The following is an 18290-nucleotide window of genomic DNA, read 5'->3' as shown; positions in this document are numbered from 1 at the left end:
ATATTTGAATTGATGTTATTAATAATGTTAAAGAGTTGAGAGTTATTTGACAATAACACGCCTTTAAATGTCAAGAGTCAGTTGTAAGCTTGTAATATAACAACCCTTTCCTTAGTTCATTTCTTTTAATCTTACGGTTGCGTAGGACGTAGCAAGGTTGGTACATTTAGTTTTTTCAGATACTAGAGTCTATGTTGCTTGCTTGTGTAAAAAAAATCCAAATGCATTACGACATAACAAAGTGAATAGAAAACTAAAAGGTGTTGAGGATTGTCACTTTTTAGTGGATTTGGTGAGGGGCCAATTTTTACTAATTTATATCTTCTTGAAGAAGAGAGTATGTCACTCTGCGAATGCATAATGTTAATTGTGTTATTCTTTTTGTCGGGATAGAGAAAGTACTTCGTATTACTCGTAAAACTGGGTGCTTGTAGGAGGTTAATAATCATGTAATTTATTGATTGACAGAATAATGCACCTTCTGTCTCTTAAAAGTTGCTCTAAGGTACTCTATCTTTAAGGAATGGGAGACTACTCCGTGGTTCGTAACATGATAAATACAGATATAGACCATGTTTGGAAAATACAGATATAAATACAGATACAGATAAGTTGTTATCTGTTAGCAGTTAGTTGGCCTGACTAAATGTTAACCGTTTGTATTAGCTGGTTTGCTAGCTGATTTTTTTTTTGACAAGGATTTGTTAGCTGATTAAATAAACTGCTTGTGTAAAGTGTTTGTATATTAGTTATTTAATGTGTAAAATGACTATTTGACATTGACATAAAGTGATGCAGGTCGGTAAATGTTGTAATTTTAAACAATATTAGAACAAATTGCTGTCATTTTACACCCATATTTCCGAACTTCTAATGTAAAAAGCTCATATATTGGATTTTTTAAAATTAGCCTTTTCATCCCGAAACTCTCTTCCAAACCTCTCGTAACTAAATCCTACCATTAGTTTCCTTTTAAATAGTCATACCTCTAATTCACCTCGAAAAACTCTTTTTTTTTCAAAATTTTCATAACCAAACACCCAATCCTATAAGATTTTGGTAGGTTTATGTTGCATATCTCTATTTATTAATTAAAAAAAGTCAGATCCTTAGCTACAAGTGAAGGACAATTATCCTTAATGTTAAATAAAATACTAAATTAAATTAGGCCGGCATCAGATTTAAAGAATGACAAGACACCCTTTCATGTTGCCATTTATCCTGCCTGGCTCATAACAAAACCAAAAGGGCTGAATCATACAAAATCAACTTAAAATGATTAAGACAATCTTTAATTTAAGCATAAGATAACTTTATTTAAGCGTAACATAACAAAGCAAAAGTGATAAAGAAAGATGCTGATAATTGAGTTTATGGGACCATCCAAACACTCTTAGCATCAGCTACAGATCACAGACATCAGACAGTCGCACACGTAGCAAGAATACTTCTTTCCGTAATTAGAATATTGCTTTGGTTTATTTGCTTCCACAATGGAGCAGTTCAGAAAGTTACAGCAACAACCAATACCCCTTTTTAGATTGGAACATTCACATCATCAAGTCAAGTACTACTGTAAACTGGTCATTAAAATGACTTCAGAACTAGCAGAAAAGAAGAATGAGGGAGTGAAGAACGCGCTAAGAAGAACTACTTAAACGGGATTTGATCCATGATTCAAGGTTCTTTAACTCTTCCGTGCTAATAGAGTGTCCTAGACCTGGATAAGCCTGCAAACATACACCATAATCAATTAAAATAAACGATTACTAAGGGTTATCTTCTTCCAAAAAGTACCTAAGATCGGACTTTTGCCCATCTCTAAAATGGAGGTTTATCAGTCCTCGGTAAGTGGTTAATAATAAGCAACCAAAAGGTCATGAAGTACCTTAAACTCGCAGGTAACACCGGCCTTTTCAAGGAAAGGAGGCCCTGCTTGCCCCGCCTCGAATAAGACTGTCGGGTCAGATAAACCATGCGACCACAAAATTGGTGTCTGCACATTAACAAACTACTATGAATAACATATTTTTGCAATAAACAAGCATGTCACTATACATTTTTTAAGTAAAAGACGTCGAAACTGACTGGAAAAAGACAGTATTAAGTGGAAAACCAACTTTTTGAGAAGCCCAAAAGGTGGTAATGCAAGCAAGTTCTTCTAAAGTAATTTTATATACTAAGAACTTCATAGTTGCATCTGCCTTTTATAATCAGTGTTGTGGATTACAAACTAAAAGTTGACTCGTGCCGTATTCAATGTTTCTTCAAATTCTTTAGGGAGTCAATGATATTGTATTTTCTTAACTTTGAAGATATATAATACAACTAAAAAAGGAAAGAGAAAAAAAAAAGGAGAAAAGGAAGAGTGTTTAGCCAGTGGAAAATCACGCTCAAAGTGCTCGACGATCTAATGCATGATTACGTGACAGGAACTTCAGACATGAAGCATGTTTCCCATAATAGAAACACAAACAGATTATAGTATGGAACTGCATGTACAAGAAATAAAGAATAGAGTGTACCTTTTTTGCATCTGCTGGAAATTGTTCAATTATGGAATGATTAAATGGAATCCAGCCACTGAAAACTGCACCACCACCTAAAGTTTTCGGATAAAGGAGTACACTAGCCAAGGTCAAAGCACCTAAAAAGATTGATCCCACTCAGTAAGTTTCCCAAATAGTTACAGTCAAAATCTTGGGTACAAATTTCAATTGTGCGGAGCAGGTACCTCCTTGACTAAATCCACAAACAAATATGTTATCAGGACTTATGCCTGAGTTAATCTCTTTGTCTATCATCGCGTGGACGTGTTTTACCGCTTTCAACACAGAAGTTTCATCATTTGGAGAATGCTGAAAAATAAGATAAACGGGTACTGTAAGAATAAGCAAATGTGTGTACGAGTAATATTTATTCCTCTATCTCTGAAAAATAGGCCATAATTTTACTTCATTTCATGCGAGAATAATAGGCCACTTTCTAAACCTATAGAATCAAACCTTGAACTTACCCTATTTACCATACGACACCCTTAGAAAATTCCATAGAAATTTACATTAAATTGTAAATCTCAAATACCGAAAGATAACTGTGGAATTTGAACTCAAAAAAATGCCCCCCTCCCCCAATCAAATGTGCCCTGTTTTTAAGGATGTAGGGGCTACTATATAGGTAAGAAGCTAGGAATTTCTATGTCTCGTTAATGTTATCAGCCCTGCATGGGCCATGGCTGCATTAAAGTTGTTACCGCACACAGGAGTAATCAATGCTGAAATGAGTTGGTGACTAGGCAGCCATAGATCAGACCAAGTTCAAATAGTTTCTTCATCCTTTTTCCAAGAAGCTATTAGCCTATAATCTAACAATTAAAGTGAGGGGGAGATACTGATCAGAACATTAGTGACTGTATCTAGGGAAGAGGCTTTAAATTTCTGTTCGGTATATAATTGATATAAAAGCCCAGAGCTATAGCCCTAAAAGAAGATAGAACATGAGAAGTAAGTAAGTAACACAGAACTGAGATGGATATAATTCAGGTCTCAGTTGTGTGAGAGACAGCACTTCAAAAGTCTCCAAGCAATTGGGGGTATATTGTCCAGATAAAATAAAAATCAAACATCGTGACATTATCATGACAACTACTGTTTTTCACACAGTAAAGGAAATTTTACATTAGTTATGATCCACCAATTTGATAAACAATCTGATTCAGCAAGTTAGCCGGCTACTTTAGATATTGGGCTAACCCTATAGGCTATTTGGAGCTGTGGGGTCTCCTGAGTTCTGTCCAAGGTTATCAGAGATTTTCCATGGATGTTTAAAACAGATATAGGAATCACTCCAAGTCTTCTTTATGGAAGGATGTGCATATCCTAGTTTTGACGTAAAACAAACCAGTAGCCTAGAGGATTACCGAAGAGCTGTAGTTACGATTTGTTACAAAGCCCATAAATTAGCTTACAAACATTTATACTCCCTCCATCTCTAAATGATTGCTCCAAGCCACATTTTTCACTTTATTAAGAGAAAAGGCAAAAGAAAGTAAGTGGGTTAGTAGTGTCTTTTTGCTAAATTAAATAGCATGTGAGGACCACATACTATTAATGGTATGGGGTAAACAAATAAGAAATACGGGACAATCTTTTAGGGCCGGAGGGAGTATTTTGTTATAAGCTTACTATGGATTGTTATTGGATATAGAGTCTTGTATGTCCAGATGGGGGATGTGGAAACAAAGCAAGCCTCCTTGAGGTATGAGGAACCTAAATTCTTCTTTTGAAACTCTTCAACTTGTTTTCTCAATGGGTAACTTAGCCTATGACCTCCAGTGGATCAAGTGGTCAACTAATGTTGAGTTTATTACCATCTGCGATGGGAGGCCTAAGGCCTTAAAAAGAGAACTTCATTCTGCTTCACTTGAGGTTCTCTACCAGACAACATAGGCAGTTTCTATTGTACCACCAGTTGTAGAGGTTGCACCAGCTGGCATGTGCATGGTAAAAACTGTTTATACTATGAATATCTTGGACCACATAAGGGTATCATATTCATGAGCTACGTTACTTGGACAGGTACTAGTGTGTAATGAACCAACCCAACCAAAAAGGGGAGCCTACAACCAACAACAACACTGCAACTGCACAAAAGGGGGGACCACGTCACAAGGCCGTTGGCACTATCTGACAAATGGAGCAGCAGAGTATAAATTATTGTAAGCAACTGGGATGTATAAATAGAAGAGAAGAGGAAAGAGAAAAGCGTAGGAGAATTTGGTAAAGCTTAGGCTTGGAGAGTGGTGACCTCAAGTCACTAAACCTGAAGATTTGCAGCCTCAAGCTACTACTTTCGTAACCCTAAACTCTGTTCTGAGTTCTTCCCTTAATCAAAACAAGCGACTTTTCTTCCTGAGTTTATTTGTATCTGTTAGCAGGTATTGAGTTCATCTCATAGTGCTGGACATGGATACGTGTCAAGTGTCCGACTCGCCTAAATTATGAAAAGTTTCTATGATTTTAGTCCAAAATGAAGTGGCAAAGTGTCCATACCCATGTCTGAGTATCGAGGATCCGACGCGGATATTTTGGGTAAAACGAATAGTCCGAGTAACATAGTTCGTGAGTAACCATGCCTTCAAAACTTACATTCTCAACACATATTTTCAATGGCTAACATTAATGCACAGTATGGAGGGAGACTATTTGAGTACTAAAGAGCATATGTTCAACTTCTTATCAAGATATTCCATTGATGGTCTCCTGAAAAAAACCAACTTCCTTGGGTAGTCATATTGTTAGGTTTTTTTTTTAGTCTTTGTTAGTGAGAAGCCTAAGCGAAATCAGTTGCACAACAATCCTTGACACTATAAGTAGCTATATAGCCATGTCTGGGGCATTGAACGACGCCTATGCCTACGCCATTCCATTATCTTTGTTCAGAATTCGTACAAGGCATTGAATGATATGCATATCTGTTCATTTGATTTAACTTTAGGTGGGGATCAAGAGGGTGACGAATGATAATGAAAGTCAGAGATTGAAGAGGCAAATCTAACAATTAACAAGTGAACATCAAGAATTACTAAAACGAGTAACTTACAGCCGTCACTGGTATCTCAGGAATATCAAACCATGAGGGCATGACAGCACCATCTGCAAACAGGGATAAGTTAATTTCATTGGAGAGAAAAAATATTACGACCAATGACTACAGGAATAGCAAATGCAGAAATATGTTCAGACTTGAATTCAAAGGAGAGAGACAGAAGAAAAGGGAAAAAAAATCCTTTTCATCAAAAAATGGAAAACAGAGAAGTGTGACAAAGACTTTCAAAGTTCTTCCAGAATATTTTAATCTTTTCCCCCTAGAAACCGTCATTTAAGTAACATAGATTTATTAACATTAATCAAACTCACAGAATAATTTGAATCAGATGAGGTGTCCAAACATAATCCCACATTCATTACACAAGAAAAATAGAGGATATTGTACAACACTTACCACATTTGATTCAACCACTTAATGTATTGCCTGATGACCTTCATGGACAAGTACCAGTAGGCAAAAAAAATTGAAATGAGGAAACTAACAAAGAAAAAAAGGAAAAGAAAAACAAAAATGGCAAACGGCAATCGCAATTCAATGATCTTTTTCCAGGCATGTAATACCATTTACTAATGAAATAAAAGAACTACGCACAATTCAAAACGGATAGCAGGGAAATAGTAGTGTTCAGCTTATATTAGATGATATTGCTCATGTTATTGATTGATTAATTCTATTTCTTTAGTTTTGTTGGTAGAAACTGTAATAAAGTAGCCCATGAGCTCGCTCATTGATTGCCGTAGCCAGTGGGTTATGGGATTTCCAGTCGAACGCTTATTTGTTGTTTGAAGATGATTGTTTTAGTAATGAAAGAAAGTCGCGTTAGGCGCTTCCGTTGAAGAAAAAACAGAACCACAAACAAAAGTATTTACTACGAACTTTTACTGATTTACCATTCAACAGAATGACAACTTCCTTTAAGCACACCGTTCTCAAGACTTGAAAGATATATACAGTGTATTATGTATACCCAAGGGTATTATTTTGCTCATTAGAGGAGTTCAAAATGAGGAAAAATACCCTGCTTACGTGTACCCTGCTATTTGGTTGGGAAATGAATCTCTCAGATTCATAATCACAGGCCCCAAAAAGGAGAAGATTTAAGATTACTAAGCTCTTTAGATCTTAGTAATTTCGGAATATCTCCTTTGAGCTGTCTCTGTCAATGAAAGAAAGACTTCAATCTCTTTCTTTCAAAAAAAAGTATGATAGGATTTCCCAGAAACTCAGATTGGTAATTCAAAAATAAAATCAAAAGCAAGTAAGCTCTTGAAGCCTGGACGCCTGGTACAACTCCAAATGCAGTCACCACAGGAATGAAACTGAATGGGATCGGGTTATGGAATTCCTTGTCATCCTAAAATCAGGTTCTTCCTATGGAAATTCTGGTAGGATAGAATTCCTTGTAAGTTGTAACAATAACATTGGCAAAATCATAGCTTTTGCACCTTCTGCCCTAACCAAAAGGAAACCATGGACCATATCCTCAGGTCCTGTCCTAGAGCAACTGAGTTCCTATTTCCCTTCAACTTCAACCAGGTGTTTTCAAACCTGGATTCATTCTAATGCTTCAAATCATTCCACTGTCTCTTTTCTGTACCTTTGAATAGTTCATCTTTGGAATTTGGAACCTGTAGAAAAGAAGAAATGCTTGGTGTTTCAATATGAATAATTTCCCATCCTTTACCCTTTTCAAAACCTCATCACGGGCTTCCACGGAATGGTACCTTCTGCGGTAGAAAAGGCCAACCAAACCATCACCTGGAAACCCCCTCCCACAAACAGTTTTAAGATCAATACTGAAGGATCATTTGCTCTTCAATAAAAGAACAGGAGGCAGCTCTATTGCAGGGACTATGCAGGACAATGGACCAAAGGCTTCCACCTAAGAAGCTTTACTACAAGTCCTATTGAAGCAGAAATATTGGCCCTGCACACAGCTCTAACTTGAATGGCCTCCCATAACTGGAACAACGGCATCACTGCATTGAGTCTAGATATTGTAGACAACTCATTGAACAACTGCACGTTATATAACGGAATTGTAGACTTCTAACATTGACAGAAAATTGCAGGGAATTGCTCCTATCTCTTAGAGCATTGTTAAAGGTGAGGAAATTTTTTGCCTAAGCGGAAAAACAAGTGGAACAAAAGAAGAAATGGCTTATTAATGGTGGGGAGATTTTGCTCATGAAGTGGGAAAAATGAAAATATCAATAGCATGGGATTTCTTTGCTTTTGGATGGGGAATTTTCGGTCAATCTTGACGCGCCACGTGGCTTTGCATGATCACCTTGTAATTATTTTTCAACGGTCATTCTTTTATATTGCTGATTCATATAAATAAATAAAAAAAATTACCAAGGGTCATAAGATTTCGTACAAACGGATATCCATTTTAATATAATTTAACACAAAAAAAGTAATTCTCATTTCTCTCTCTAATTTGCTTATGTACAACTATAATTACCAAAGTCAACTTTAAAAGGAACCAAGCATTCTGAGAGATGTTAGAGAGAGAAGCTGGAGAGCATTCCTCTCCAGTAAACACCAAAACCGCCCTCACGGCAAATTACAGCTTGACAGGGACCTCGCACTCCGTCCAGCAGCACCAACCGGTCCGACCAAGGGCAAAGAGTCAAACGCCAGCAACGTCGACAGTAAGCACTCAACAAATCCCCACACCTAGTTATCCAACCACCACACCACCACACCAAAGCCCAACACACAACAATGGTGCAAAAAAGTCATTCAGGGATATTGTTTCACTGGAAAACCCACTTACCCTTACACTTAACAAACCACCATCTCACTCACCAGCACTACCATACTCCACCACACCACCTCCACCAACAACCTTAGGGAATGACCTATTCTTACCAGTTTCCAAAGAAAAGTACGAGGAAATAGCCAAACCTTGGATAAACTCTGAAATTTTCAAAGTGATAGGGAAGTCATTTGAAAAGGAGTTCTTACGTAAAGAAATGCAGAGGATATGGAAAATACAGACAACAATGGAATTGCTCGCCTTGGGGAAAGGTTTCTACGCAGTTCATGGCTTAACGGAGGATACTCGAAGTAACGTTCTTGCAAATGGTCCATGGTTCATTATGGGGGCCCTCTTATGGACAAGGACATGGGAGCCATCCTTTAGACCATCCATGGCCAAAGTTGACATGGGTCCAGTGTGGGTCACCCTGCCAGAACTTCCACTAGAGTTCTACTCAAAAGAGATGTTAGAAGAAATTGGCCAACAACTAGGTACCCTAATTAAGGTAGACACATACTCGCTTAGAGGTGAAGCTCGAAGATTTGCAAGCTTGTGTGTGCTTGTACTGAAGGATACACCGCCAGCAAAGGGGATCTGGTTAGGAGGAATTTACCAACCGTTTGTATATTCATCAGGGGTGTGGTTCTGGTTCTGCCAAGAATGCAACGTGTTTGGACATGCAAATGACACGTGTGCAAAGAGAAGGGAAAGAGCCAACCAGAAAAGAGAACAACCTAATACCAACCATGGAAAACAGGGGTCGAGAATTGAAAATGAATCATGGGAGATGGTTGGCAAAAAGGGACGACGGATTAGTGTTAATCAGGAGTTAATTAGGGGGGACCAACACAAAATTAATCGGATTTTTCATGAAATACCCCTGAATTTTTAAAAAATTCACCAAATGCCCCTCGACTTTCAGAAATTCACCAAATGCCCTCCATTTTTTAACAAATACACCAGATACCCTTAATGAGCATTTTCTGTCAATTCCGTTAGATTTCTGTCAACTTTACCCTAATTAACTCTATTAATCCATATTTATCTAATTAACCTAATTAAATTTAAAAATTAAAAGACAAAAAAAAACTTATTTTCCTGTATTTTTTCCCCCTTATGTTTTGTTCTCACCATCTTCCATTCTTACTCCCAGATGAAAACCATGGCAGCCATGGTAGCTCACCATCATGGTCATCCCCTTTCTCTCTCTTGCTCCCCTTCACTACCCCTTATTCATCTCTCCTCTTATCTTCACCACCACCACCTCTACGAGCCCCTGCCAACTGCCTTTACCACCACCCGCCGGCGCTCCCTTCCATTCGTCGCCGCTCAATCTCTCTCCTCCCTCCTTCATTCTTCCTCTTCTCCTCACCATTAAAATCTGAAGATCAATTGCCTACTTGGGTATTCCATTCTTCGATCAATCCCCAATTTTTAATCTAAACAATTGAAAAAAAATCGATTTCAAATGTATTCAAATCTAAAAAAAGTAAATTAACAATAAACATAAGGCTCAAAATCAGTTGGTGTACATGAATAAAATCATTGTCTACCGCAATAAAAACAAATTAAAAAATTCATTATTGATTTACTTCACAAATATGTGATTTATGTGGGTGATGTTCTTGAATGGTTTGCGGTGGTTTGATGATAAAGAAAATCAAGGGTTTTTGAACAAGATCTTCAACCCCATCTTCCTGATTCGAAGAATTCATAGAAACTTGATTAGTTTGAGGTGGGATTTTGGAGATCAACTTCGCAACAAGATTGTTGTCAGAGATTCCGATATCGGTGGCGATTAACAAGCATGAATTGGGTTTTCATGAGTGAGGTTGATTGCAAAATTGGGTTTGATTACAATTGTGAAACCGAGGTGAGGAGGTGAGATAAAGAGAAAAGGAAGAAGAGTATGTTGAAGGACATTTTTTCTTCAGGAATAATTGAATTAAATTCTAAGGGGTTGATCATAGATTCATAGTTAAAGGATTTAAGAAAATGGAGGCAAAGAGAAGAGGAAAAAGGAGAGAGAAAGAGAATTAGTGAGGGGATCAATCTAATCTAACTGGTTTGTGGTGTTGGGGAAGACGAAGGTGAAAGCTTCAAGCTTGAACTATGTCTACAGTTTTGACTTTCAAGACAATCTTCCTACTTTGGGTTGGCAATTTGTTTTTTTTTTTTAAATAGTTAATTAGGTTAATTAGGAGTTAATTAGTTTAGAAGGAAAAACTTAACGGAAAAGTTAACAGAGCTAACGGAAAACTGTCATTAAGGACATCTTGTGTATTAAGTTTATAAATAAGGGTATCTGGTGTATTTGTTAAAAATTGGAGGGTATTTGGTGAATTTCTGAAAGTCGGGGGGCATTTGGTGAATTTTGCAAAAATTCAGGGGTATTTCATGAAAAATCCGCAAAATTAATACTAATCAAAGGTGGACCCCCAAAAAGAACATTGAGCCGTCATTTGCAGAAAAAGAAAACTATGGGGAACCTAAAGAACTTTCAAAACCCGTGCAATCAGAAGGTTCACTCATGGAACCTACGTTCAACCCTTTTTCTGTTCTTGAATCCCTAGAATCTAGGGAGTTGGAAGATGAACAGGAAGCTGAAACACTCTCTACCACCCAACTCATTACACGCAACCCTCACCCTACCTCGAAACCCAACACTCCCACTGCAACAACCTTACCCCTTAACCCAACTTTTACACTACCCCGTAATGATGGAAAAACACAGAACCCAACCCCCACTTTGAACCACATTCAAATAACCTTACCTTCCCAACACTCTCTCCAAAACACAAATCAACACCATGAATCCCAACCAGACAAATTCCCCACACTCCTCAACCGGAAGCACATCCTCAACCACATTGACAGCCTCACCCCCAAAACCTCCAAAAATGGAGTCAGACCCACCAATGATCCTTTGCCGTCCGGCGCTACCTCTGAAACCCGAAATCAACCTCCACAAGACCTTTTACCTTCTACCATGCCAATTCCACCTCCAAGAACTATCACTACGAGAAGTCAAGCAGCTGATTCTCAACCCGAAAAGTGCTCCGCCGGAGGTGGACGAATTGCTAATGTATACGGGGGAGGAGGACTTCGAAGTTGCTCACCTCCCTCAACTCTACGACGGCGATCACCTACCGCCGGCGATGGGAATATTTTTGGAATGGTTGCTCAAGAAAGAGGTCGGAGTCGAACGAGAGGAAATCGATCTCCTTCACAATCTGGGACCATGGATCGACCCTTACCCACTCCTCCCGAAGTGGAGACAATTCGCTCAACTGAGAAACGACCCGATCAGAGTAACGGCTGCATGCAACACCAATTCACTGATGGCCATGACAATCTTACCTATGCTGAAGCAAATGACCCTCCAAGTCAACTGGGAAGAGGTAAGAGGCAAAAGAAACCTAAGGGTTACAAAAATTCGGGCGATTCCGCAAAGGGAAAAGTGGATTTGTCCACGAACTCACGAAGAGATCGATCCAAGGTGGGAAGCTCAAACTGCAACGGTCAAGGCAATGAAACGCCAACCCCAACTGCCATATAATATGTCAGTTATTTACAGGAATGCAAGAGGGATAGGGAGGAAGTCCTTCAATCCAAATTTCCGCCATCTGATCAAAACACACAAGCCAGACCTAGTGATCATTTCTGAAACCCAAAATGGTCGAGCCAAAACCGCTAGAATTGTCGATAACCTGCCGTTTGACTCTTGGTACTTGGTCGAACCGGAAGGAACTGCTGGGGGCATTCTCCTGATGTGGAGGACTGATCGTATCAAAGTTCACATCATCAACGAGAATTGCCAAGGAGTCCATGGCCTTGTCGAGGTAACAAATAATATTTCCTTTTTTATTTCAGCTATTTATGCAAGTACAGATTTTGTTTTGAGGAAGAATTTATGGTTAGATTTAATAAATATTGCGACAGATATGGTTTTGCCTTGGGTTGTAATTGGAGATTTTAATGAGCTAATAAGCCAAAATGAAAAATGGGGTGGGAGACCTATTAACAGAAGAAAAGCGGCATTTTTTGCTCAAACAATGAGTACTTGTAATCTGAATGACCTTGGTTATAATGGCTCTAAATTTACATGGACAAATAAAAGAAAAGATTACCCGATACACGAAAGGCTAGATAGGGCATGGGGCAACTCTTTATGGGCCACAACCTTCCCAAACTCGTCCATTTGGCACCTACCTCGTATCACCTCTGACCATTGCCCTATCTTACTCAATCTTGACTCCCCCCCTCCTTTAGGGGGGAAAATACCTTTTCGTTTTGAACCAATGTGGATTTCAGACCCAACCTATCAAAATCAGATTCAACATGTGTGGGATTCTAATGGGGGGGAAACTCTAGGGAAGTTGGGGATTTTGAGTGATCACCTAATGCAATGGAATAAGGAAGTGTTTGGAAATATTTATGTAAGGAAAAAGAGAGTTCTAGCTAGGCTGAAAGGAACCCAAGAGTGCATTGATAATAACCCAGCCTCTAGATTTCACCAGGATCTCCTAATAAAACTACAGGATGAGTTTCTTCTCATCTTGGAACAAGAAGAGAGTTTGTGGCTTATGAAAAGTAGAGCGGACTGGGTAGTCCATGGGGAAAGAAACACCAACTTCTTTCATAGAACAGTCCAAGTGAGGAGACAAAGGGGGAGGATTAGACAACTTAAAAATGAGGTGGGGCAAGAAATTTCTGAACAGGGTGATCTTGTTAACCATATAAGACAATTCTACATTAAACTGTATTCCTCTGAGCAAATGGATTGTGATAGAACCCAACCAAGTAACACTGCAACTGTTAGTCTTGCCAACCCCCCCCCCCCCTCTGATTTGGAAATTCGATGTGCCCTTTTCTCAATGAAACCTCTGAAAGCCCCAGGGCCAGATGGGTTTCACCCAATCTTTTTTCAGAAAGCATGGGAAACTATTGGGAAGGAGATTTGTGATACCATTAGGAGCTGGTTTGGGTCAAAGTGTGTTCCACCACAACTATGTCATGCCCTTATTTGTCTCATTCCAAAGCAAGACCAACCAGAAACAGTCAAACAACTTCGACCAATTAGTCTCTGTAACACCCTGTATAAGCTAGTCACCAAAATCATTGTGAACAGGATTAAACCCCTATTGCCCTATTGGATTAGTGAAACCCAGAATAGTTTTATCAAAGGGAGAGGGGCGGATATTAATCTAGTTGTGGCCACTGAAGTACTTCATAGCATGAATAAGAAGAAAGGGAATTGGGGTTGGTTTGTTCTTAAAGTTGACCTAGAGAAAGCTTATGACCGCCTTAAGTGGAGTTTCATCCGTAGCTGCCTTATTAATTTAAACATTGATGAGCCTACTACCTCCTTAATTATGAATTGTGTCTCGAATGCTTCATCCTCGATTCTGATTAATGGGGGGAAAACTGAGAAATTCATTCATTCGAGGGGTTTGAGACAAGGGGACCCAATGTCTCCCTATATCTTTAATATCTGTTTAGATTATCTTTCCCAAATGATATTCAAAGCTTGTGAAGAGAAGAGTTGGAAACCCTTTGAAATAGGTAGAAAGAAGATGAATGTATCCCACTTACTTTTTGCTGATGATCTGCTACTGTTTGGAAGGGTAGATGACACTACAGCTTCAACCCTAAGAGATGTACTTGATAGTTTCTGTTATATTTCGGGTCAGAAAGTTAATGAGGACAAGAGCAGACTGATTTTTTCACCTAATACCCAGAGCCAACACAAAATTCAATTTCAAGATTTGATCAAAGTGAAGGAAAGCTCTTCATTAGGGTTGTATTTAGGTTTGCCGCTCTCTCACAAAAAGCCCACTAGGAGTTCTATTCAGTTTGTGGTAGAGAAGGTGAGGAAAAAACTTGCAAATTGGAAGGCTAGCTGTTTGTCTAGAGCGGGAAGACTTTGTCTTATTAGGTCAACTCTCAACACCATCCCAAATTACTATATGCAAGCTAGCTATCTACCTAAAGCCACTCTAAACGACCTAGATAAGATTAGCAATGACTTTTTGTGGGGGGATTCTGAAAATAAAAAGAAAATTCATCTTGTGGCCAAGGAAGACACTTTCAAACCGAAGGACCAAGGGGGGCTAGGAATCAGACCCCATGATAAACTCAATGTTAGCGCAATGGCTAAGTTGGGGTGGAAATTGAGTCAAGGGAAGGAAAACCTAGCATATCGTTGTATCCATGCAAAATATGTTCACACAAACCATGTCACGAAATTTACTAATGGGTCACCCCTTTGGAAGAGTGTAGGGAAAGGTTGGGATCTCCTAGCTTCTAATAGTGTGTGGGAGGTGGGAAATGGGGAAAACGTCCACCTATGGAAAGTGAAGTGGATAGGCCTTGACTCACTTAGATCGCTTATTCATGGACCATTAAATCGAGGGGAGGGGGACAAAAGATTATCTGAGTATATTGCTCACAATCAATGGGACTTCCAAAATCTTTCCTTTGTGCTCCCCCCATCCATTGTTGATCGTATCAACTGTCTCCCCAACCCAAACCCAACCGGGCCAGATAAGCCTTCTTCCCCCTTTGTTTATGCTAACAAGTTCTCCCTTGCCCAAGCATACAAAGCAGCGATCCCTTCCCTTTCCAAAACTGATGTCAATTGGCTATGGCAGGCGAATATTCCACCTAAATACAGCCTCTTTATGTGGCTAGTTTGGCGTGATCGTCTACCTCATAGGAAACTCCTTCACACAAGACAAATTCTCCCAAATCCAACATGTACTCACTGCCTCCAAAATGATGAAAATTCGATTCATGTGCTTCGTGATTGCCCAGTTGCTTGTACTGTTTGGAACTACACGCATCCCACACCAGATTTCTGGTTGGAGGATGGGAAACAGTGGCTGAAATCCAACTTCTCAAACACTCGTACTTATCTAGGGATTAAATGGAACTTGCTGTTTCCCCTCCTTTGTTTCGAAATTTGGAAACAAAGGAACAAATTTGTTTTTGAAGGCAAAACCCATGAACCACCAAATGTAGTCATTACTAGAGCTACCACTTTAGCTTTCGAATTCCTGAAATACCAGCCCCAAAGTGTTGCCCTCTCCCCTGCTAACCTCTCTCAAGCGGCTGATCTAAGAAAGAATGTCCATGTAAATGTTGATGCATCCTTTGTCAAGCATGATACTCCTTCTAGCATTGCAGGTGTTGTAAGAGATCCTAATGGGAAGTGGCTGTGGGACTTTACTAAGTTAACCTATGCAGTCTCTCCTCTCCATGCGGAACTACTGAGCATTCAAGAAGCTTTAAGAGTTGCACGAAATGAAAGCTGGGATAATGTTCAAATTCTTTCGGATTGTCAGAGAGCTGTTAATATGTTTCGAACTCAAAACCAAACAACTCACTGTTTCTCTACCATTTATGATACATGCAGGGAGTTGCAGGAGGAATTTACAGGCGTTAGCTACCACCATGTGCCAAGATCGCAGAATCAAGTAGCGGATGGCCTAGCCAAGCACTGTAGGCATGATAACTTAGATTTGAATGTAACTAGGACGTTTCCCCATCCCCCTAGTTACGTTTTGCAACAACTCCTTTTGGATTGTAATGAACTTTATGATAATATTTAAGTAATGCATGGGTACCGTAGTTAACCAAAAAAAAACTATAATTACCAAAAACTTAATTAGTCATCTTCTAATTTCTGTTTTTTTATTACGTTTATTATTATCATTGTTGTTGTCAAAAAGAGAAGCAGTGGGTAGATAGAGAGAGGTGGAGAGTTTTTCTCTTGCTCGTGGATAAGAGAGGGGTGGGGGATTTTTTTTTTCCGCTCATGGGACAAATGGAAAAGGATGAGTGAGAAAGTGGGTAGACAGATAGGGGTGAGATTTTTTTGCCCATGATTAAAAATGGTCTTACAGGAATAACAATCGAGTTTGAAGAAAGAAGCTCCAACAAAGTAGCAGATATTTTGGCTAAGAAACCACGAAATCCCAACAGTGCTTTTAATGAAATTTGTATGTGTGCACTCCCACTCCCACCTCCGGAATGTAATAACTTTATTTTGCTAGACAAACTGGGAACTTAACATTTCAAGGTCTCAAATGGCACCTACTTACTTAGAGCCAACCTTGGGAGATGACGTGATATATGAGTATACCCTAAGTCCGTGGTACACAATGGAGGTTATCTTATCACCGCTTAGTAAATGGTAGACAATAGACCTTGAACTATGAGGTTTTACCTGAATTACTGTGAAAAGACAGAATAATAATTCCAACTGTGCAACATAGTTTATCTTTTACTTTATGCCATAAACCCCTTCAGAACAGATTTCAGTCACCCTTCCCCTTTCTTGAGCTTCTTTGCAATTACGGCATCTTAATCTATAGTCATGATCCCTTACCTAATTTGCCTCACCCCATTCCACAAACTTTGACAAGTTAAGCAGTTCCAAGATCAACATCAAATCACATTGGAACTAATATTTGAAAACCAGTGTTAAACTATTACTCTTATACCTTGCACGCCGTCCATTAATCCATGTGCCTCTTATCTACAAACCCAAGCTAGCTCGATAGTGCATTAAGGAGTACTAATATGTAACTCTAAAACCAATACCTATTTCACACTCAAAACACTCTCCTTTCTACTCCACATTACGCTGCAATCGCATATTACTACCTGATCAATCAAATATAGCTACCCTACACCCACATTCTGAATTCACAATTCCCAGCATAATAAAACCACACACAAAGTCAATCGATATATGCAAAAATTGTAAGATATGATACCCAAAACAAAATATATTTAAAAGAACAAACAATTATTCACTTAAGTTTATCAGGAATAAACAAAAGTGCTAACTTTTGCAACAAATGCAGAAACTTGATTGGTGGGGGAAATTCACTTTTTTCACACAATAATCAGAATCAAACGCCAAATCAATAGAGATGCACATCAGAACTAAAAAGTAAACACCAAAAACAAAATTAGACAAAGAAATAGCAAACAATAACCAAAATTAATTCCCACGAACCAAAATTATATTTAAAAAATCAGAAAAATAACTTACAATTGCAGGAAACTGGGTTTGAAGGGGCGGAAGGAAAGGACCATTTGGAGGAGTGAAACTCAGGGGAACTGAAGAAATTTTTGATGGGTTCATTAGCAGGTCCTGAATCACCTAAACCATGGAGCCACAAAATGAAACTCCTGCTCCGACCTGCCGCCATTTTCTTCGGATTTGGGTTTGGATTATGATCCGGGATCGGGTTGGAACTAAAGATGAAAAGGAGGGTGATAAGGAGTGAGATTGTGAGCACTGCAATTGGCTTTGTTAGTAGAGATATTGACAATGGTATGCCTCCAAGCTTCATTTATCCTTTTCCATGGAGTTTTATGCTTTCTTTCCTTTGTTTTATGCTCCATTTATTTTCAACTAGACTTTAGCCCGTGCGATCCCAACGCGCGGATGGTACAGGCGCGTGCACCTAGATCTAGGTGCACCTGCACCAAAACGCAGAAAAATAAGAACAAAACGCAAAAACATAAAAAAGCAACAAAAAACATAAAAGAACACAAAAACATAAAAGAAAGAACATCAAGAATTAAACCACACAAATTCTTATTTACAATGGGTGTACAATAAATATTGTACATGGGAGTAAAAGTTAACTCAAACTACTTAAAAGTTAAGCTTATATATGTAAAAGTTATATACTTTTAGTGATAAATTTTTTTCATTTTAATAAAACTTATTTATTCAAATCACTAAAATTAATCATTTAACCCTTTAAAATGTTTATCTATCAACTTTTTTTTTACTAATATAAAAGTTAATCAAAAGTAGGTTAAAGTTACAAAAAAATGAATAAAAGTTATCTTGGTGTACAATAAATTTATTGTACACCTTGTGCGCACA

General features: G+C 38.6%; 1 protein-coding gene across 1 annotated transcript; it reads right to left on the bottom strand.

Moving 5' to 3' along the window:
- Positions 1-1265: 1265 nt before the first annotated feature.
- LOC110792100 (probable carboxylesterase SOBER1-like) lies at positions 1266-17773 on the bottom strand. Its single transcript, XM_021996912.2, has 6 exons — positions 17442-17773; positions 5602-5654; positions 2735-2858; positions 2526-2647; positions 1889-1996; positions 1266-1730 (listed from the first exon to the last, which is right to left on the bottom strand). The coding sequence occupies exons 1-6, from the start codon at positions 17743-17745 to the stop codon at positions 1641-1643; spliced, it is 801 nt and encodes a 266-aa protein (XP_021852604.1). The 5' UTR covers positions 17746-17773; the 3' UTR covers positions 1266-1640.
- Positions 17774-18290: the final 517 nt, after the last annotated feature.

The sequence above is a fragment of the Spinacia oleracea genome, chromosome 5 (genome assembly GCF_020520425.1).
Source record: "Spinacia oleracea cultivar Varoflay chromosome 5, BTI_SOV_V1, whole genome shotgun sequence".
NCBI lineage: Eukaryota > Viridiplantae > Streptophyta > Magnoliopsida > Caryophyllales > Amaranthaceae > Spinacia > Spinacia oleracea.
The sequence above is the reverse complement of the archived record's forward strand: the minus strand, read 5'-3'. Positions and strand labels throughout refer to the sequence as shown.

Bases quoted from the DNA above. Each gene is read 5' to 3' on its own strand.
- LOC110792100 (XM_021996912.2), bottom strand. From the start codon at position 17,745: ATGAAGCTTGGAGGCATACCATTGTCAATATCTCTACTAACAAAGCCA. The intron at 1,997-2,525 runs GTACACTCTATT...GTTAATGTGCAG, and splicing joins TTCCAGCAGATGCAAAAAAG to ACACCAATTTTGTGGTCGCA. The intron at 1,731-1,888 runs GTACTTCATGAC...GTATGTTTGCAG, and splicing joins GTGTTACCTGCGAGTTTAAG to GCTTATCCAGGTCTAGGACA.